This window comes from Haliotis rufescens, unplaced genomic scaffold (genome assembly GCF_023055435.1).
Source record: "Haliotis rufescens isolate VD_foot unplaced genomic scaffold, xgHalRufe1.0.p SCAF_14, whole genome shotgun sequence".
In the NCBI taxonomy this organism is placed as follows: domain Eukaryota; kingdom Metazoa; phylum Mollusca; class Gastropoda; order Lepetellida; family Haliotidae; genus Haliotis; species Haliotis rufescens.
This window is the reverse complement of record NW_025963824.1, coordinates 28,679,843-28,697,185: the sequence shown is the minus strand read 5'-3', so window position 1 is coordinate 28,697,185 and position 17,343 is coordinate 28,679,843. Positions and strand designations below refer to the sequence as shown.

Here is a 17,343-nt window from a genome sequence, read left to right as displayed (position 1 = left end):
TCCAGTGTGACATGCAGACATCTTCCATGTGGAATGTTGACAATATTCTTGTATCGATAACCATGCTTACTAACTCTGCTCAAAATGAATATCTGGGTCTTAAATTTCAAACATTCCATAAATTTCCCAAAATGGTCTGTTCTTTAGATAATTACGAAAGCATTCATTTGAGCAGCCTTGACTTGTGCTTGCTGCTTGATCGGTTGCATTGCTTCTGTGATTCACTTAATATCTTCATTGCAATTATTTTCTTCAGTTTGTGTTAAAGCTTGACTTTCAGACCATGACACAGACTGATACCTCTTCATACCTAGCCAGCGCTTCACGTTCCCTTGTCCATCTCTGAAAGCCCACATGCTAGACCATCTCTTGGTTCTACACATTCTGTTGACCATCTGCTTACTCTCTACGATAGACCATTCCCAGATACTCCACATTCTTTAGACCATCTCTTGGCTCTGCACATTCTGCAGACATCTCCTGATTCCATGTTCTATAGACCTTTCCCTGACACTCCACATTCTGTAGACCATATCTTGGCTATGCACATTCTGTAGACCATATCTTGACTCTCCACATTCTGTAGACCATCTCTTGGTTCCACATCTGTAGACCTTTCCCTGACGTTCCACATCTGTAGACCATATCTTGGCTATGCACATTGTGTAGACCATATCTTGGCTATGCACATTCTGTAGACCATCTCTTGGCTATGCACATTGTGTAGACCATATCTTGGCTATGCACATTGTGTAGACCATCTCTTGGCTATGCACATTCTGTAGACCATCTCTTGGCTATGCACATTGTGTAGACCATATCTTGGCTCTGCACATTCTGTAGACCATTTCATGGCTCTGCACATTCTGTAGACCATTTCATGGCTCTGCACATTCTGTAGACCATCTCTTGACTCTTGACGCTCCCCATTCTCTAAGCCACCATCCTCGCTTAAACAGTCCATCTCTCTGTACACATCCTCAATCCCTTAAACCCTTGCTCTTTCTACTCCCCACATCCCCAAATCCCTCAAACCCTTGCACGTTCTACTCCCCACATCCCCAAATCCCTCAAAGCCTTGCACGTTCTACTCCCCACATCCCCAAATCCTTCAAACCCTTGCTCTTTCTACTCCCCACATCCCCAAATCCCTCAAACCCTTGCTCTTTCTACTCCCCACATCCCCAAATCCTTCAAACCCTTGCTCTTTCTACTCCCCACATCCCCAAATCCCTCAAACCCTTGCACGTTCTACTCCCCACATCCCCAAATCCCTCAAACCCTTGTACTTTCTACTCCCCACATCCCCAAATCCCTCAAACCCTTGCACTTTCTACTCCCCACATCCCCAAATCCCTCAAACCCTTGCTCTTTCTACTCCCCACATCCCCAAATCCTTCAAACCCTTGCTCTTTCTACTCCCCACATCCCCAAATCCCTCAAACCCTTGCACGTTCTACTCCCCACATCCCCAAATCCCTCAAACCCTTGTACTTTCTACTCCCCACATCCCCAAATCCCTCAAACCCTTGCACTTTCTACTCCCCACATCCCCAAATCCCTCAAACCCTTGCTCTTTCTACTCCCCACATCCCCAAATCCTTCAAACCCTTGCTCTTTCTACTCCCCACATCCCCAAATCCCTCAAACCCTTGCACGTTCTACTCCCCACATCCCCAAATCCCTCAAACCCTTGTACTTTCTACTCCCCACACCCCCTAATCCCTCAAACCCTTGCTCTTTCTACTCCCCACATCCCCAAATCCCTCAAACCCTTGCACGTTCTACTCCCCACATCCCCACATCCCTCAAACCCTTGCACTTTCTACTCCCCACGTCCCTCAAACCCTTGCACTTTCTACTCCCCACATCCCCAAATCCCTCAAACCCTTGCACTTTCTACTCCCCACGTCCCTCAAACCCTTGCACTTTCTACTCCCCACATCCCTCAAACCCTTGCACGTTCTACTCCCCACATCCCCAAATCCCTCAAACCCTTGCTCTCTCTACTCCCCACATCCCTCAAACCCTTGCACTTTCTACTCCCGACATCCCCAAATCCCTCAAACCCTTGCACTTTCTACTCCCGACATCCCCAAATCCTTCAAACCCTTGCTCTTTCTACTCCCCACATCCCCAAATCCTTCAAACCCTTGCACGTTCTACTCCCCACATCCCCAAATCCCTCAAACCCTTGCACTTTCTACTCCCCACGTCCCTCAAACCCTTGCACTTTCTACTCCCCACATCCCTCAAACCCTTGCACGTTCTACTCCCCACATCCCCAAATCCCTCAAACCCTTGCTCTCTCTACTCCCCACATCCCTCAAACCCTTGCACTTTCTACTCCCGACATCCCCAAATCCCTCAAACCCTTGCACTTTCTACTCCCGACATCCCCAAATCCTTCAAACCCTTGCTCTTTCTACTCCCCACATCCCCAAATCCCTCAAACCCTTGCACGTTCTACTCCCCACATCCCCAAATCCCTCAAAGCCTTGCACTTTCTACTCCCCATATCCCTCAAACCCTTGCACTTTCTACTCCCCATATCCCTCAAACCCTTGCACTTTCTACTCCCCACACCCCCTAATCCCTCAAACCCTTGCTCTTTCTACTCCCCACATCCCCAAATCCCTCAAACCCTTGCACGTTCTACTCCCCACATCCCCACATCCCTCAAACCCTTGCACTTTCTACTCCCCACGTCCCTCAAACCCTTGCACTTTCTACTCCCCACATCCCCAAATCCCTCAAACCCTTGCACTTTCTACTCCCCACGTCCCTCAAACCCTTGCACTTTCTACTCCCCACATCCCTCAAACCCTTGCACGTTCTACTCCCCACATCCCCAAATCCCTCAAACCCTTGCTCTCTCTACTCCCCACATCCCTCAAACCCTTGCACTTTCTACTCCCGACATCCCCAAATCCCTCAAACCCTTGCACTTTCTACTCCCGACATCCCCAAATCCTTCAAACCCTTGCTCTTTCTACTCCCCACATCCCCAAATCCTTCAAACCCTTGCACGTTCTACTCCCCACATCCCCAAATCCCTCAAACCCTTGCACTTTCTACTCCCCACGTCCCTCAAACCCTTGCACTTTCTACTCCCCACATCCCTCAAACCCTTGCACGTTCTACTCCCCACATCCCCAAATCCCTCAAACCCTTGCTCTCTCTACTCCCCACATCCCTCAAACCCTTGCACTTTCTACTCCCGACATCCCCAAATCCCTCAAACCCTTGCACTTTCTACTCCCGACATCCCCAAATCCTTCAAACCCTTGCTCTTTCTACTCCCCACATCCCCAAATCCCTCAAACCCTTGCACGTTCTACTCCCCACATCCCCAAATCCCTCAAAGCCTTGCACTTTCTACTCCCCATATCCCTCAAACCCTTGCACGTTCTACTCCCCACATCCCCAAATCCCTCAAACCCTTGCACGTTCTACTCCCCACATCCCCAAATCCTTCAAACCCTTGCTCTTTCTACTCCCCACATCCCCAAATCCTTCAAACCCTTGCTGTTTCTACTCCCCACATCCCCAAATCCTTCAAACCCTTGCTCTTTCTACTCCCCACATCCCCAAATCCTTCAAACCCTTGCAAGCCCTACTCCCCACATCCCCAAATCCTTCAAACCTTTGCAAACTCTACTCCCCACATCCCCAAATCCTTCAAACCCTTGCAAGCTCTACTCCCCACATCCCCCCCAAATCCTTCAAACCCTTGCTCTTTCTACTCCCCATATCCCTCAAACCCTTGCACTTTGTACTCCCCACATCCCCAAATCCCTCAAACCCTTGCACGTTCTACTCCCCACATCCCCAAATCCCTCAAACCCTTGCTCTTTCTACGCCCTTGTACTTTCTACTCCCTACACCCCCTAATCCCTCATGCCCTTGCACTTTCTACTCCCCACATCCCCACATCCCTCAAACCCTTGCACGTTCTACTCCTCACATCCCCAAGTCCCTCAAACCCTTGCTCTTTCTACGCCCTTGCACGTTCTACTCCTCACATCCCCAAGTCCCTCAAACCCTTGCTCTTTGTACTCCCCACATTGCAGACATGCCTCCCCAGCCTCTACCACCACCACCGTCACACCTCATTTCTGACACTCTGCATTCTCTAGATTCTGGAGGGGATCACACAATATTTACTATCAGACAGGATACCCAAGACAATTATGAAGCATATCTATACATGCTCAGCATGTTATACACTTATTTGATTTTGTTTCATTGCTGAAAGTTTCAGACAATGAAACCACATCTGCCAAAAGTGTTTGAAACTTATATTTCATGATCTGGAAATTCAAGAAAAATTTTGAGTTAATATCAACGTAAATGATATTGTTGTCCCCATCCTAATAGAAGCGGCCTTCTTGCATATAATGAAGTTTCACAACAATTAAACATTAAATATCCACACTTTTATTTTCTCATTGATAATTACATTTCGAGGATAAATCCACATTTAAACAAGTTAATGAAGGTTCGCTGAAACGTAATGTAATTTATTATCTGATTTAGGGAGTTAGGATTTACCTGGGTTATCAATAGTAGGGGTCCAGGGAACTCAAGCTTTTGATTGTTGGGGTCCCACGTTAACAAATGGGGGTTCCAAGCTAAAAGCAACCAAATGAGTGTTCCCAGGGAAATGTCAACTTGAATACAGCACTCAACAACAACAGGGTAGAGTAGGTCTTCAGCAACCCATGCTTGCCGTAAAAGGCGACTATGCTTGTTGTAAGAGGCGACTAAGGGGATCGGGTGGTCAGGCTCGCTGACTTGGTTGATGCAGGTCATCAATCCCAATTGCGTTGACCGATGCTCATGTTGTCAATCACTGGATTGTCTGGTCCAGACTTGATTATTTACAGACCGCTGTCATATAGCTGGAATATTGTTGATAGCAGCGTTAAACAACAAACAAACAACTCAACAAGTGACTTATTGCCCATGCTCAGAACCCATTAGTTAAAAATAGATATGGAGTTCCTAACTGAAGCAGTGCTAGGAGATCGTGTAGCATTTGACATGTTTCCTTTTTAGTTCTTACATACAAAAAATAATTTTAGGGGGTTACGAAATAATTATGAAAGAGCAGCATCTGTTCAGTTGCATGTAAATTTCAGAGTGCCAGTGGATGCACTGTGTGCTTTTTTTCATCCATTTTCAAATTTTATGAGTATATGATTCAAGATTCTACATCCAGTAAATTCCTTGGGTATCGCATGGAGGGATCGTGGGTAGGGAAGACCAGCATCCAATGGTGGAGATTGTCCTTCTGATTGCATCTCAATGGAGCTTTCACTTGAAAGATCTCCAATAACTAACAGCAATTTTGAGTTAATTGATCCGAAATAACCGGCTGCTGTATCAGTCAGGCGTCATCATGGTGTGGTTTCTATGGCAACGGGTCATACTAACATGGATTAACAATATTAACAGCTGTCTGATGTTCGTGGTGGTGGATTAATTAGTAGTTAAAGAATGAGGGGTTAAAAGTGGCCATGTTCGCTGTGGACTAAAACTGTTTCTATGGACAGAAGATCAGTAACATGCAGGTTTTTATACAGCCTTTGATATCGGACAGTGTTTGTGACTCACAATACATTTTGGGGAGTCGTCAGAAAAAAATAATTTTTGGGGGGGTTGTTATTTGACATGATACTGTTTTTTGATGTGACTGAGCACCAAGTGGGTCATCATCTTCCTGGCGACCAGTGTTTTAAAATTTCTCTGAAAATGTTGAAATTCATACATTTTCACAGGTGGATCTTTGGATCATGTGGATCATGTCAAAAAGGAAATACCGTATTCGACGTAATAAGCGCCCCGCTCTAATAAGCGCCCATGGCGACATTTGCTAAGATATTTGCTAGTGAACAATGCCAGTTAGCACTCCTTCCGTTTGATCAATGTACACAAGACTTATTTATTCGCGTATAATACGCACTCGTGTGTTATATGCACCCTTAATTATGGGCATTTAATTCTGGAAAAATATCTGTCGTACATAAACATTTCAACCTGTCAGCATAAACCACACAATTTATCTTTCAACTCTGTTTTTTTTACCAAAATAACATTCTAAAAAGAGCCCCCTATTTCTAATTTTGAGAGCGCCCTGGGCGCGTATTACGTCGAATACGTTATGGATATTCGGAACTCTTATTTAACAACAACTTCACAATCAATAACCAGACTTTGTTTGAAATGTTGCATTGATAATGATGCATTAAAAATATTATTACAAGTACCTGTATTTTGTTTTTAAAAATGCCCCCAAAAAGTGTTCTTGTGTCATTTGAAAAGCAGATCATGTGTCCAACAATTTGTCCTTTATTAATTACTTAAGCTGAAGACTCGCGAAAATTAAGTTCATGAACCAGAATTCTGAAAAGAATAAATTGTTTGTACTTACTTCAATGGGATGATAAAAGTATTGGTTGAACTGAGTATACAAAATTCACAATCCTTTGTCCATATTATAAAATATGACAGGAGACAGCAGCCTTGACAATGGTTACCATGGTTACATACATATAAATTCCCTGCCATGATATTTTTAACCCCTCTTCACTCTAACCATCATAATCCAAAATGTAATATCTTTAGTCTTGTTAAGATCTAATGATGTGTTTGGCTGAATCCTTGTTCTGGAGTGGGTTTTAGAGTTGATACTTAGTATTCTTATCTGATATGTACCGGCCTCTGCTTACTACGGCCTGAGTAGATCTCTTTCTTTCAATGCCTCATTCTAACTATCTACTGCTTCCCTGTCGGGTGATGTGGGCTAGTTCCTCTAACAGCTGTCTCAGCATCATCCTCTGTAATCCAGGGTATTATATCCCCACTGTATAGTGATCAGGACTCTGGACTCTTTCCTACCTTACCTTCATTTTGAGACCACATTAGCATAATGCTAAAAATAGCCCTCCAATCATATTACTTTAACTGGAAAGAAATTATGCAAAGTTGGAGATGTGGTGGTTGTCATTATATCAGAAATAAAGCTAAGCTTGTGAAGGGTCCAGGGTTTTTTTCAAAATAGGATGGCGATATGATGCACTAGGTGATGGAGGGTGTAACGGCATGTAGATTTTTGGATTCCTGTTTAACAAGATAGTCATCCAATACAGCATCTTATATTCTGAAAAATATTGCATAACAATTTATTGGAATTGTGTGGTAGTTATAAAATTATGAAGTACATGGGTTGTTTTGAAATGATGTAAATGATTTGTTATGAATTATTGATTTATTAACTGATAAGGTAAGTTGTGTCTTACTTTGTTCTGCAGCCATTTCTCTAGCTGTGCTTATTACCATGGAGTCGACTCAGTGCACCCATTTTATGCCAACATTTCAATTTGCGGGACTGCCCTTGTATGTGTCGTTAACAACAGCTGGACCAAACCTTTGGGATTTCCAGCGTCAAAGAGCTCTGTTTATCATTATGATTATGATTATCATTATATGAGTCTCTGCAATTGAAAACTTTTTTTTTTGTATAATTGTTTTGATAGAAATTCAAAAAGTAATTCTGTTTCAATTTTCAAACTGTTTGGTAAAATCGTTGAAAATGACAAAACAGCTGCAAATACACATTAAGCAAAATAAATAAATCATATATATTAGGATTCAAAATAAACTTAAATCCATATACTTCCAAGCAGGTAAGGGGCGGTCGGGTAGCCTAGTGGTTACAGCGTTCGCTCGTCACGCCGGAGACCCGGGTTCGATTCCCGACATGCGTACAATGTGTGAAGCCCATTTCTGGTGTCCCCCGCCGTGATATTGCTGGAATATTGCTAAAAGCAGCGTAAAATCAAACTCACTCACTCACTCACTCCAAGCAGGTAACTTCTTCGTTACTACATTCTCTCAATCATACATGTAGTTTTGGGCCTAAGTTTAATGTCTATTTTTTCTTATGCTGAAAAGATATTTTAATTTATCTATTTTTTGGCCAATGAACGGCTTATGTTATGTCACAATCAACATCATGGTTGTCAGGAAGTAAGCATACATCGCACAGTCCTGTGAACTGCACTGTTCCAACAATTGTCCAATATTGGTCAAACATAGTCAAACATGGTAGTAAGTCAGCTGTAGAGAAATGACTGCAGTTTTGTTTCTACATGTTGTCTCAGTGGGGAATATGTCATGCGTGGAAGGGAATTATGGGTTATCTCCCTTCGATGTCAAGGGAGGTGACTCACAAGTCTGAGACACTATTGACCTAGTCTTGTTATTGCCCATTGACGGAAGGAGTTTTAAAGATATTAAAGGTTTAAACCATGTAGGGAATTTGGCGTAAGGAGAGTGATGCTCTTGCCAAGTGATAGAATAGAACTTATGCTTATCCGATTTATTGTCAGTGAGTTTTCATTGTGCCTAACTATGAATCAAGTAGTCCCAGCTCCATGTAGTCCGTGGGTAGTAAATGTCTGGCAACAGACTGTAATAAGCCATCAGGTTGTCCACGCTCCGTGTAGTCCGTGGGAAGTAAATGTCTGTATAACAGACTGTAATTAGCCATCAGGTAGTCGCAGCTCCGTGTAGTCCGTGGGAAGTAAATGTCTGGCAACAGACTGTAATAAGCCATCAGGTTGTCACAGCTCCGTGTAGTCCGTGGGAAGTAAATGTCTGTATAACAGACTGTAATTAGCCATCAGGTAGTCGCAGCTCCGTGTAGTCCGTGGGAAGTAAATGTCTGTATAACAGACTGTAATAAGCCATCAGGTTGTCCCAGCTCCGTGTAGTCTGTGGGTAGTAAATGTCTGTATAACAGACTGTAATTAGCCATCAGGTAGTCCCAGCTCCGTGTAGTCCGTGGAAGTAAATGTCTGGCAACAGACTGTAATTAGCCATCAGGTTGTCCCAGCCCTGTGTAGTCCGTGCAAGTAAATGTTTGGCAACAGACTGTAATAAGCCATCAGGTTGTCCCAGCTCCATCTAGACAGTGGGAAGTAAATGTCTGGCAACAGACTGTAATAAGCCATCAGGTAGTCCCAGCTCCATGTAGTCCGTGGGTAGTAAATGTTGTCTGTCTGTGTGGTGTAGGTTCAAGTGGTATAAGTCACAGCCATGGCTCACCCCAGCTTATAGACACCTTCAACAACCAGGTACCTCAAGCCAACTCCGCCAACCTCAGTCATTACCCAACCAGTAAGTACAAGCACCTGTACAAGCACCTGTACAAGCACCTGTATCAGGGGCTTATGTTCACCTGTTCAGGGGCTGATATTCGCAGAGATGCCAACCATTATTATTTTGGTGAATAGGTAGGATTCTTGTTATCTTCCTCCCAAATTGTGAATTTGGTCATTGTTTTCACGAATTATTTACATGCTTAAAATATCACAGAGCTAACTGTTAATACACTAGTGACATGAACATTCGAGAGCTAGACTTTTCTGACCAATAAGAACCTTACTTTCTATTCACATTGTGTTAAAATATCCACTGTGATACAAGGTCTCTGATTCGTTGTTATGTAAAGGCACACTATCGATCTGTTTTTTGTTAGAGGGTTCGACCACGTGTTTCACTTCCGTCTAGGCCTAATGAAACTGTCAGAGCCAAAACCTGACTCGGAGATTCTCAAACTTGATAACCATTTACAATGTTAGCTAGGGCTGGCTAAAAAAGATTCATAATCGGAATTATCATTGATGTGAAGAAATATGAACAATTATCGATATGAGAATTGTGTCATCGATAATATCTCACCTGAACTATTGTGATGAAATGAAGTTTAGATAACCAAAACAAACCTGTTATTGTCAATCATGTCAATTGCCGAAGATGGAAAGCAACTGTTTTTGTTATATCATAACTGCCAACAAATTAATCCATGCATACCGTATTCGACGTAATAAGCGCCCCGCTCTAATAAGCGCCCACGGCGATATTTGCTAATATATTGGCTAGTGAACAATCCCAATTGGCACCCCTTCCGATTGATCAAGGTACACAAGACTTATTTATTCGTGTATAATACGCACTCGTGTGTTATATGCACCCTTAATCACGGGCAATTAAATTCTGGAAAAATATATCTGTCGTACATAAACATTTCAGGCTGTCAGCATAAACCACGAAATTTATCTTTCAAATCTGTTTTTTTTCTCACCAAAATAATATTCTAATAAGAGCCCCCTGTTTCCAATTTTGAGAGCGCCCTGGGGGCTTATTAAGTCGAATACGGTATATGTGCCACCACTCATCAGTGGGGTAAAATATGTTGATTTCGTTTGGATTTATTTTGCGTATTTGCTCAATGTTACTTCTGATATTTATCAATAATTGATTATCCATCTCTATGATCTATGATCAATAGCCAGCCCATATGTTAACATTTTCACATAAAATTACTTTTATTTTGCCTCAGTGATTGCTCCAAACTTCATTTTGAGTTGGCATCCCTGTGTTTGGCCCCAAGCCTCCAGCAAATGTCTGTTCCAATTTCCCAAATCCTCTTTTGAATGCAATTATAATTTATGCTTTGGCTTAACAGAGGCAAGTTGGATTTCACCAACATGCTGTTATATAACTTAAATACTGTTCCAGCTGTTGAGTTCTGCATTCTAACAAATATTCATCATTACATAAACAGTTCGTAAGAGGCGACTAATGGGATCGGGTGGTCAGGCTCGCTGATTTGGTTGATGCATGTCATTGTATCCAAATTGCGTAGATCGATGCTCATGATGTCAATCACTGGATTGTCTGGTCCAGACTGGACTTTTTGCAGACCACCATCATATAGGTGGAACATAGCTCAGTGTGGCGTTTAACAAAATGTTAAAGCATGAGAGTTACGATCACCTAAGCGCTAAGATCGCTTTGTGAAACGGGGCCCTCGTTTGTTGCCGCTGAAAACTCACATGGTGTGGCAAGTTGCTCCGGAAGAATTCCATGACAAAATTTGTAGTTGTGAAAGCGTTCAGAATAACACGATTTAACAAAAATCTTTCGCCAACTTCTGAAATTTATCAAACACGAGCTTGGTATCACAGCTGTAATTTGATTGGCTGCCTGAGGTCATGTGCTCAAAATTGACCAATCACGAATCTTGTAGCAGATTTCAGCAAGAAAGCGTCATTAGAAACCAATTTTAATCCAATGAAATCGCTTGTTATAACTACAGAAAAAAAACCAGGCGATGTAACGAAAGCGTGATTACGAAATTTCTCTCAGCTAATTTATTGTACCATTTAACAAGTACATGTAGTTAGACATGTAGACAGTGATAGTAATTTCCAATATTACTTGCCTCCGGACAAGTTAAAGTAAGTGTTTTTGTTGCCCGACCTCGTATTTCTACTTGCCCCGGGAGTCGGGAAATGGCAAATTTCCACCCCTGAATTCTACGTTGCATCGCTGACCAATCAAAGCCACTGACTGTATTTTATCCTGCAATAAAGTACACGTTCAGTGATGTCCTAATGGACTGATGTCATGGCGCTGTTCATTTTACCTCCCACTTGATCTAACGTATCCTTGGTAACTTCATGTCAAGCAAGATGGCACATCCACATCACATCAGTTTTTTGGTGAAATACTTTCTTTACACCTGTGAATATTTGAATATCATTACCTATTTAAATCTACAAATTTTTTACTTATATGATATCGTAGCACTAAGGTGATCGTAACTCCCATACTATGACATAGGTTTATCATATCGTAGCGCTAAGGTGATCGTAACTCCCATACTATGACATAGGTTTATCATATCATAGCGCTAAGGTGATCGTAATTCCCATACTTTGACATAGGTTTACGATCATCGTAGTGCTAAGGTGATTGTAACTCCCATACTTTGACATATATGATATCGTAGCGCTAAGGTGATCGTAACTCCCATACTATAACATAGGTTTATGATACCGTAGCGCTAAGGCGATCGTAACTCCCATACTATGACATAGGTTACGATCATCGTAGTGCTAATGTTGTTTTGTACAACGGCACCCAGGCCCTGGTGTATCTGAACAATCCCACCAGTCCCAAATTTGTGGAATAGACCCAGATCACTGGCCTGAGGAGATAGAGAAATAGGTTTAAACTTGAATCTGAAATTTATGCTTTTCCTTAAAAGGTATTGTGATGTGTTATCTATTATGTCATATTTCCAAAATACTTGTACATATATATAGCAAGGAAGCTTGCGGCACGGTATGGAAAATGGGAACCCGAAACCTTTGAACCCACAGGTACCAGAGGTGTGTCTGGACTTGCCTAGAGGCCGCTAGTCGGCCCCAAGTCTGCAGGAAATGTTAGAAAAACTCCCAAATTAAATCTCATTCATGTTTATATAGTTATAACTAATGTTATGGATTTTTAGAGGTTACATCCATTTTGCTGATAAATAATGACTGGTGAGTCTTTAATACATCATTTCAGAATGTTGCACTGAATGCAATGTTAGAATATTATGTTAAAATCATTTTTTAACGCAATTTTAAACAAAATAACAATTTTTTCCCAATTTGCCTGACAAGGTAACCCCCACTGTTAGACCCCTAGATACTGGGAGGTGATGTTAAGTGTCCGGCTGGCCATGATCTGTTGAGGCTTGTTGTGAGTGCTGCTTGCTGCTCTGGTTGTGAGACTTATGCCACTTGTACCAACATAGTGAGGGTGTGGTCAGTGGGCGTGGCTGACAGCTGGTGTGCTGTGTCTGTTGCAGGCTCGACAACAACGTGGGTGGGCAGCAACACTGCCACCTACACGCAGAACATGTCCGCGCCACAGTTCTGTAAGTATGACTCCAACATTGGTGGAATGAACTCGATTTACCAAAATACGTTGATTATGTTGAACGTAATCGTCTTCTAACAAGTTATTGTAACAAATGCTAAATGGTGTCAATTAGTTGATCATGTTTTCTTGTTATTTTTCACAAGCTTGGTATTACTGAAATGCTTGTCAAATTGAAGTTAGACCAAGCTCACACAGTTTGCACAAAATTAACTTGATCAGTTCGCAAGATGTTTGACATTGTTCGCAAAATGTTTGACACTGTTCGTGAGATGTTTGACACTGTTTGCAAGATGTTTTGACACTTGTTTGTAAGATGTTTGACACTGTTTGCGACATGTTTGACACTGTTTGCAACATGTTTTGACACTGTTTGCGACATGTTTAACACTGTTTGCGACATGTTTGACACTGTTTGCAACATGTTTTGACACTTTACAAATGTTTTGACACTGTTTGCAACATGTTTGACACTGCGAGATGTGTGATACCCTTTAAATAAAGAATGTTTGACATTGTTTAGAGGATGTTTGACACTGTTTAGAGGATGTCTGACACTGTTTAGAGGATGTTTGACACTGTTTGCGAATAGTGTATTTCTGTTGCAGGGAACAACAACCAAATCCAGTCTGACATGCAGACTCTGCCACCACTCACCAGCCAACCACGTACGTTCCTCTGTGTTTGCCACCACGGGAACCCCCCACAGTAACTTGTGCTTGTAGCAGGCAACTAAAATGGGTCGGGTGGTCTCGCTCACCGAATTGATTGATATTTCTTTCTTCATTGTACAAGCAGACAAACAAACATCAACGTGTATGCACGTCAATACGTAAGTGAAATAATCTTGAACCGTTAAAGCCAATTTCTCATCTCATCTCATGTTATGAGTTTATTGTTTAATTGATTCCATCAGCTCCTGAATTCTGGTGTACCATCACCTACTTCGAGTTGGACCAGCAGGTCGGGGAGACGTTCAAGGTCCCGTACAGCTGCTCCACCGTCACAGTCGATGGCTACACTGACCCCTCCAGCATTGACAGATTCTGTCTCGGCCAGCTGTCCAACGTACACCGGACAGAGGCCAGTGAAAGAGCCAGGTGAGTTACCCCCCTTGTATAAACTGACAGGTTCTGCCTCGGCCAGTTGTCCAACATACGCACACCGGACAGAGGCCATGTCGGTTACCCCCCTTGTGTGAACTGACAGGTTCTGCCTCGGCCAGTTGTCCAACGTACACCAGACAGAGGCCCTGTCAGTTACCCCTCTTGTGTGAACTGACAAATTCTGTCTCGGCCAGCTGCCCAACGTCCACCGGACAGAGGCCAGCGAAAGAGCCAGGCTGGTTACCCCCCTTGTGTGAACTGATAGGTTCTGCCTTGGCCAGCTGTCTAACGTACACTTGACAGAGGCCATGTCGGTTACCCCCCTTGTGTGAACTGACATGTTCTGCTTCGGCCAGCTGTCCAACATACACACTCCGGACAGAGGCCATGCCGGTTACCCCCCTTGTGTGAACTGACAGGTTCTGCCTCGGCCAGCTGTCCAACATACACACACCGGACAGAGGCCATGTCGGTTACCCCCCTTGTGTGAACTGACATGTTCTGCCTCGGCCAGCTGTCCAACAAACACACTCCGGACAGAGGCTATGTCGGTTACCCCCCTTGTGTGAACTGACAGGTTCTGCCTTGGCCAGCTGTCCAACGTACACTGGACAGAGGCCATGTCGGTTACCCCCCTTGTGTGAACTGACAGGTTCTGCCTCGGCCAGTTGTCTAACGTACACTGGACAGAGGCCATGTCGGTTACCCCCCTTGTGTGAACTGACAGGTTCTGCCTCGGCCAGTTGTCTAACGTACACTGGACAGAGGCCATGTCGGTTACCCCCCTTGTGTGAACTGACAGGTTCTGCCTCGGCCAGTTGTCTAACGTACACTGGACAGAGGCCATGTCGGTTACCTCTCTTGTGTGAAGTGACAGGTTCTGCTTCGGCCAGCTGTCTAACGTACACTGGACAGAGGCCATGTCGGTTACCCCCCTTGTGTGAACTGACAAATTCTGCCTCGGCCAGCTGTCCAACGTACACCAGACAGAGGCCCTGTCAGTTACCCCCCTTGTGTGAACTGACAAATTCTGCCTCGGCCAGCTGTCCAACGTACACCAGACAGAGGCCCTGTCAGTTACCCCCCTTGTGTGAACTGACAGGTTCTGCTTCGGCCAGCTGTCCAACATACACACTCCGGACAGAGGCCATGTCAGTTACCCCCCTTGTGTGAACTGACAGGTTCCGCCTCGGCCAGTTGTCCAACGTACACACACAGGACAGAGGCCATGTCGGTTACCCCCCTTGTGTGAACTGACATGTTCTGCCTTGGCCAGCTGTCCAACATACACACACTGGACAGAGGCAGGTCGGTTACCTCTCTTGTGTGAACTGACAGGTTCCGCCTCGGCCAGTTGTCCAACGTACACACACAGGACAGAGGCCATGTCTGTTACCCCCCTTGTGTGAACTGACATGTTCTGCCTCGGCCAGTTGCCTAACGTACACTGGACAGAGGCCATGTCTGTTACCCCCCTTGTGTGAACTGACAGGTTCTGCCTCGGCCAGCTGTCTAACGTACACTGGACAGAGGCCATGTCGGTTACCCCCCTTGTGTGAACTGACAGGTTCTGCCTCGGCCAGCTGTCTAACGTACACTGGACAGAGGCCATGTCGGTTACCCCCCTTGTGTGAACTGACATGTTCTGCCTCGGCCAGCTGTCTAACGTACACTGGACAGAGGCCATGTCGGTTACCCCCCTTGTGTGAACTGACATGTTCCGCCTCGGCCAGCTGTCTAACGTACACTGGACAGAGGCCATGTCGGTTACCCCCCTTGTGTGAACTGACAGGTTCCGCCTCGGCCAGTTGTCTAACGTACACTGGACAGAGGCAGGTCGGTTACCTCTCTTGTGTGAACTGACATGTTCTGCCTCGGCCAGTTGTCTAACGTACACTGGACAGAGGCCATGTCGGTTACCCCCCTTGTGTGAACTGACATGTTCTGCCTCGGCCAGCTGTCTAACGTACACTGGACAGAGGCCATGTCGGTTACCCCCCTTGTGTGAACTGACATGTTCCGCCTCGGCCAGCTGTCTAACGTACACTGGACAGAGGCCATGTCGGTTACCCCCCTTGTGTGAACTGACAGGTTCTGCTTCGGCCAGCTGTCTAACGTACACACACCGGACAGAGGCCATGTCGGTTACCCCCCTTGTGTGAACTGACAGGTTCTGCTTCGGCCAGCTGTCTAACGTACACACTCTGGACAGAGGCCATGTCGGTTACCCCCCTTGTGTGAACTGACAGGTTCTGCTTCGGCCAGCTGTCTAACGTACACTGGACAGAGGCCATGTCGGTTACCCCCCTTGTGTGAACTGACAGGTTCCGCCTCGGCCAGCTGCCTAACGTACACACTCCGGACAGAGGCCCTGTCGGTTACCCCCCTTGTGTGAACTGACATGTTCTGCCTCGGCCAGCTGCCTAACGTACACTGGACAGAGGCCATGTCGGTTACCCCCCTTTGTGTGAACTGACATGTTCTGCCTCAGCCAGCTGTCTAACGTACACTGGACAGAGGCCATGTCGGTTACCCCCCTTGTGTGAACTGACATGTTCTGCCTCGGCCAGCTGTCTAACGTACACTGGACAGAGGCCATGTCGGTTACCCCCCTTGTGTGAACTGACATGTTCTGCCTCGGCCAGCTGCCTAACGTACACTGGACAGAGGCCATGTCGGTTACCCCCCTTGTGTGAACTGACAGGTTCCGCCTCGGCCAGCTGTCTAACGTACACCGGACAGAGGCCATGTCGGTTACCCCCCTTGTGTGAACTGACATGTTCTGCCTTGGCCAGCTGTCTAACGTACACTGGACAGAGGCCATGTCGGTTACCCCCCTTGTGTGAACTGACATGTTCTGCCTCGGCCAGCTGTCTAACGTACACTGGACAGAGGCTATGTCTGTTACCCCCCTTGTGTGAACTGACATGTTCCGCCTCGGCCAGCTGTCTAACGTACACACTCCGGACAGAGGCCATGTCGGTTACCCCCCTTGTGTGAACTGACATGTTCTGCCTCGGCCAGCTGTCTAACGTACACTGGACAGAGGCCATGTCGGTTACCCCCCTTGTGTGAACTGACATGTTCTGCCTCGGCCAGCTGTCTAACGTACACTGGACAGAGGCCATGTCGGTTACCCCCCTTGTGTGAACTGACAGGTTCTGCCTCGGCCAGCTGTCTAACGTACACACTCCGGACAGAGGCCATGTCGGTTACCCCCCTTGTGTGAACTGACATGTTCTGCCTCGGCCAGCTGTCTAACGTACACTGGACAGAGGCCATGTCGGTTACCTCTCTTGTGTGAACTGACATGTTCTGCCTCGGCCAGCTGTCTAACGTACACTGGACAGAGGCCATGTCGGTTACCCCCCTTGTGTGAACTGACATGTTCTGCCTCGGCCAGCTGTCTAACGTACACTGGACAGAGGCCATGTCGGTTACCCCCCTTGTG

At 45.2% G+C, this 17,343-nt stretch overlaps 1 protein-coding gene across 9 annotated transcripts in view; it reads left to right on the top strand.

The window, feature by feature from the left end:
• Nucleotides 1–17,343, top strand: part of LOC124152673 (mothers against decapentaplegic homolog 4-like) — a 64,409-nt gene that overhangs the window by 27,081 nt on the left and 19,985 nt on the right. For 7 of the 9 annotated variants that reach the window (XM_048395230.1, XM_048395229.1, XM_048395234.1 and 4 more), the window contains 4 exons: nucleotides 9,082–9,186; nucleotides 12,716–12,784; nucleotides 13,395–13,454; nucleotides 13,703–13,886. In XM_048395230.1, coding sequence (XP_048251187.1) covers nucleotides 9,082–9,186; nucleotides 12,716–12,784; nucleotides 13,395–13,454; nucleotides 13,703–13,886 — 418 coding nt within the window. The remainder of the gene's footprint in view (nucleotides 1–9,081; nucleotides 9,187–12,715; nucleotides 12,785–13,394; nucleotides 13,455–13,702; nucleotides 13,887–17,343) is intronic. The other 2 variants (XM_048395236.1, XM_048395235.1) reach the window with 1 other exon arrangement.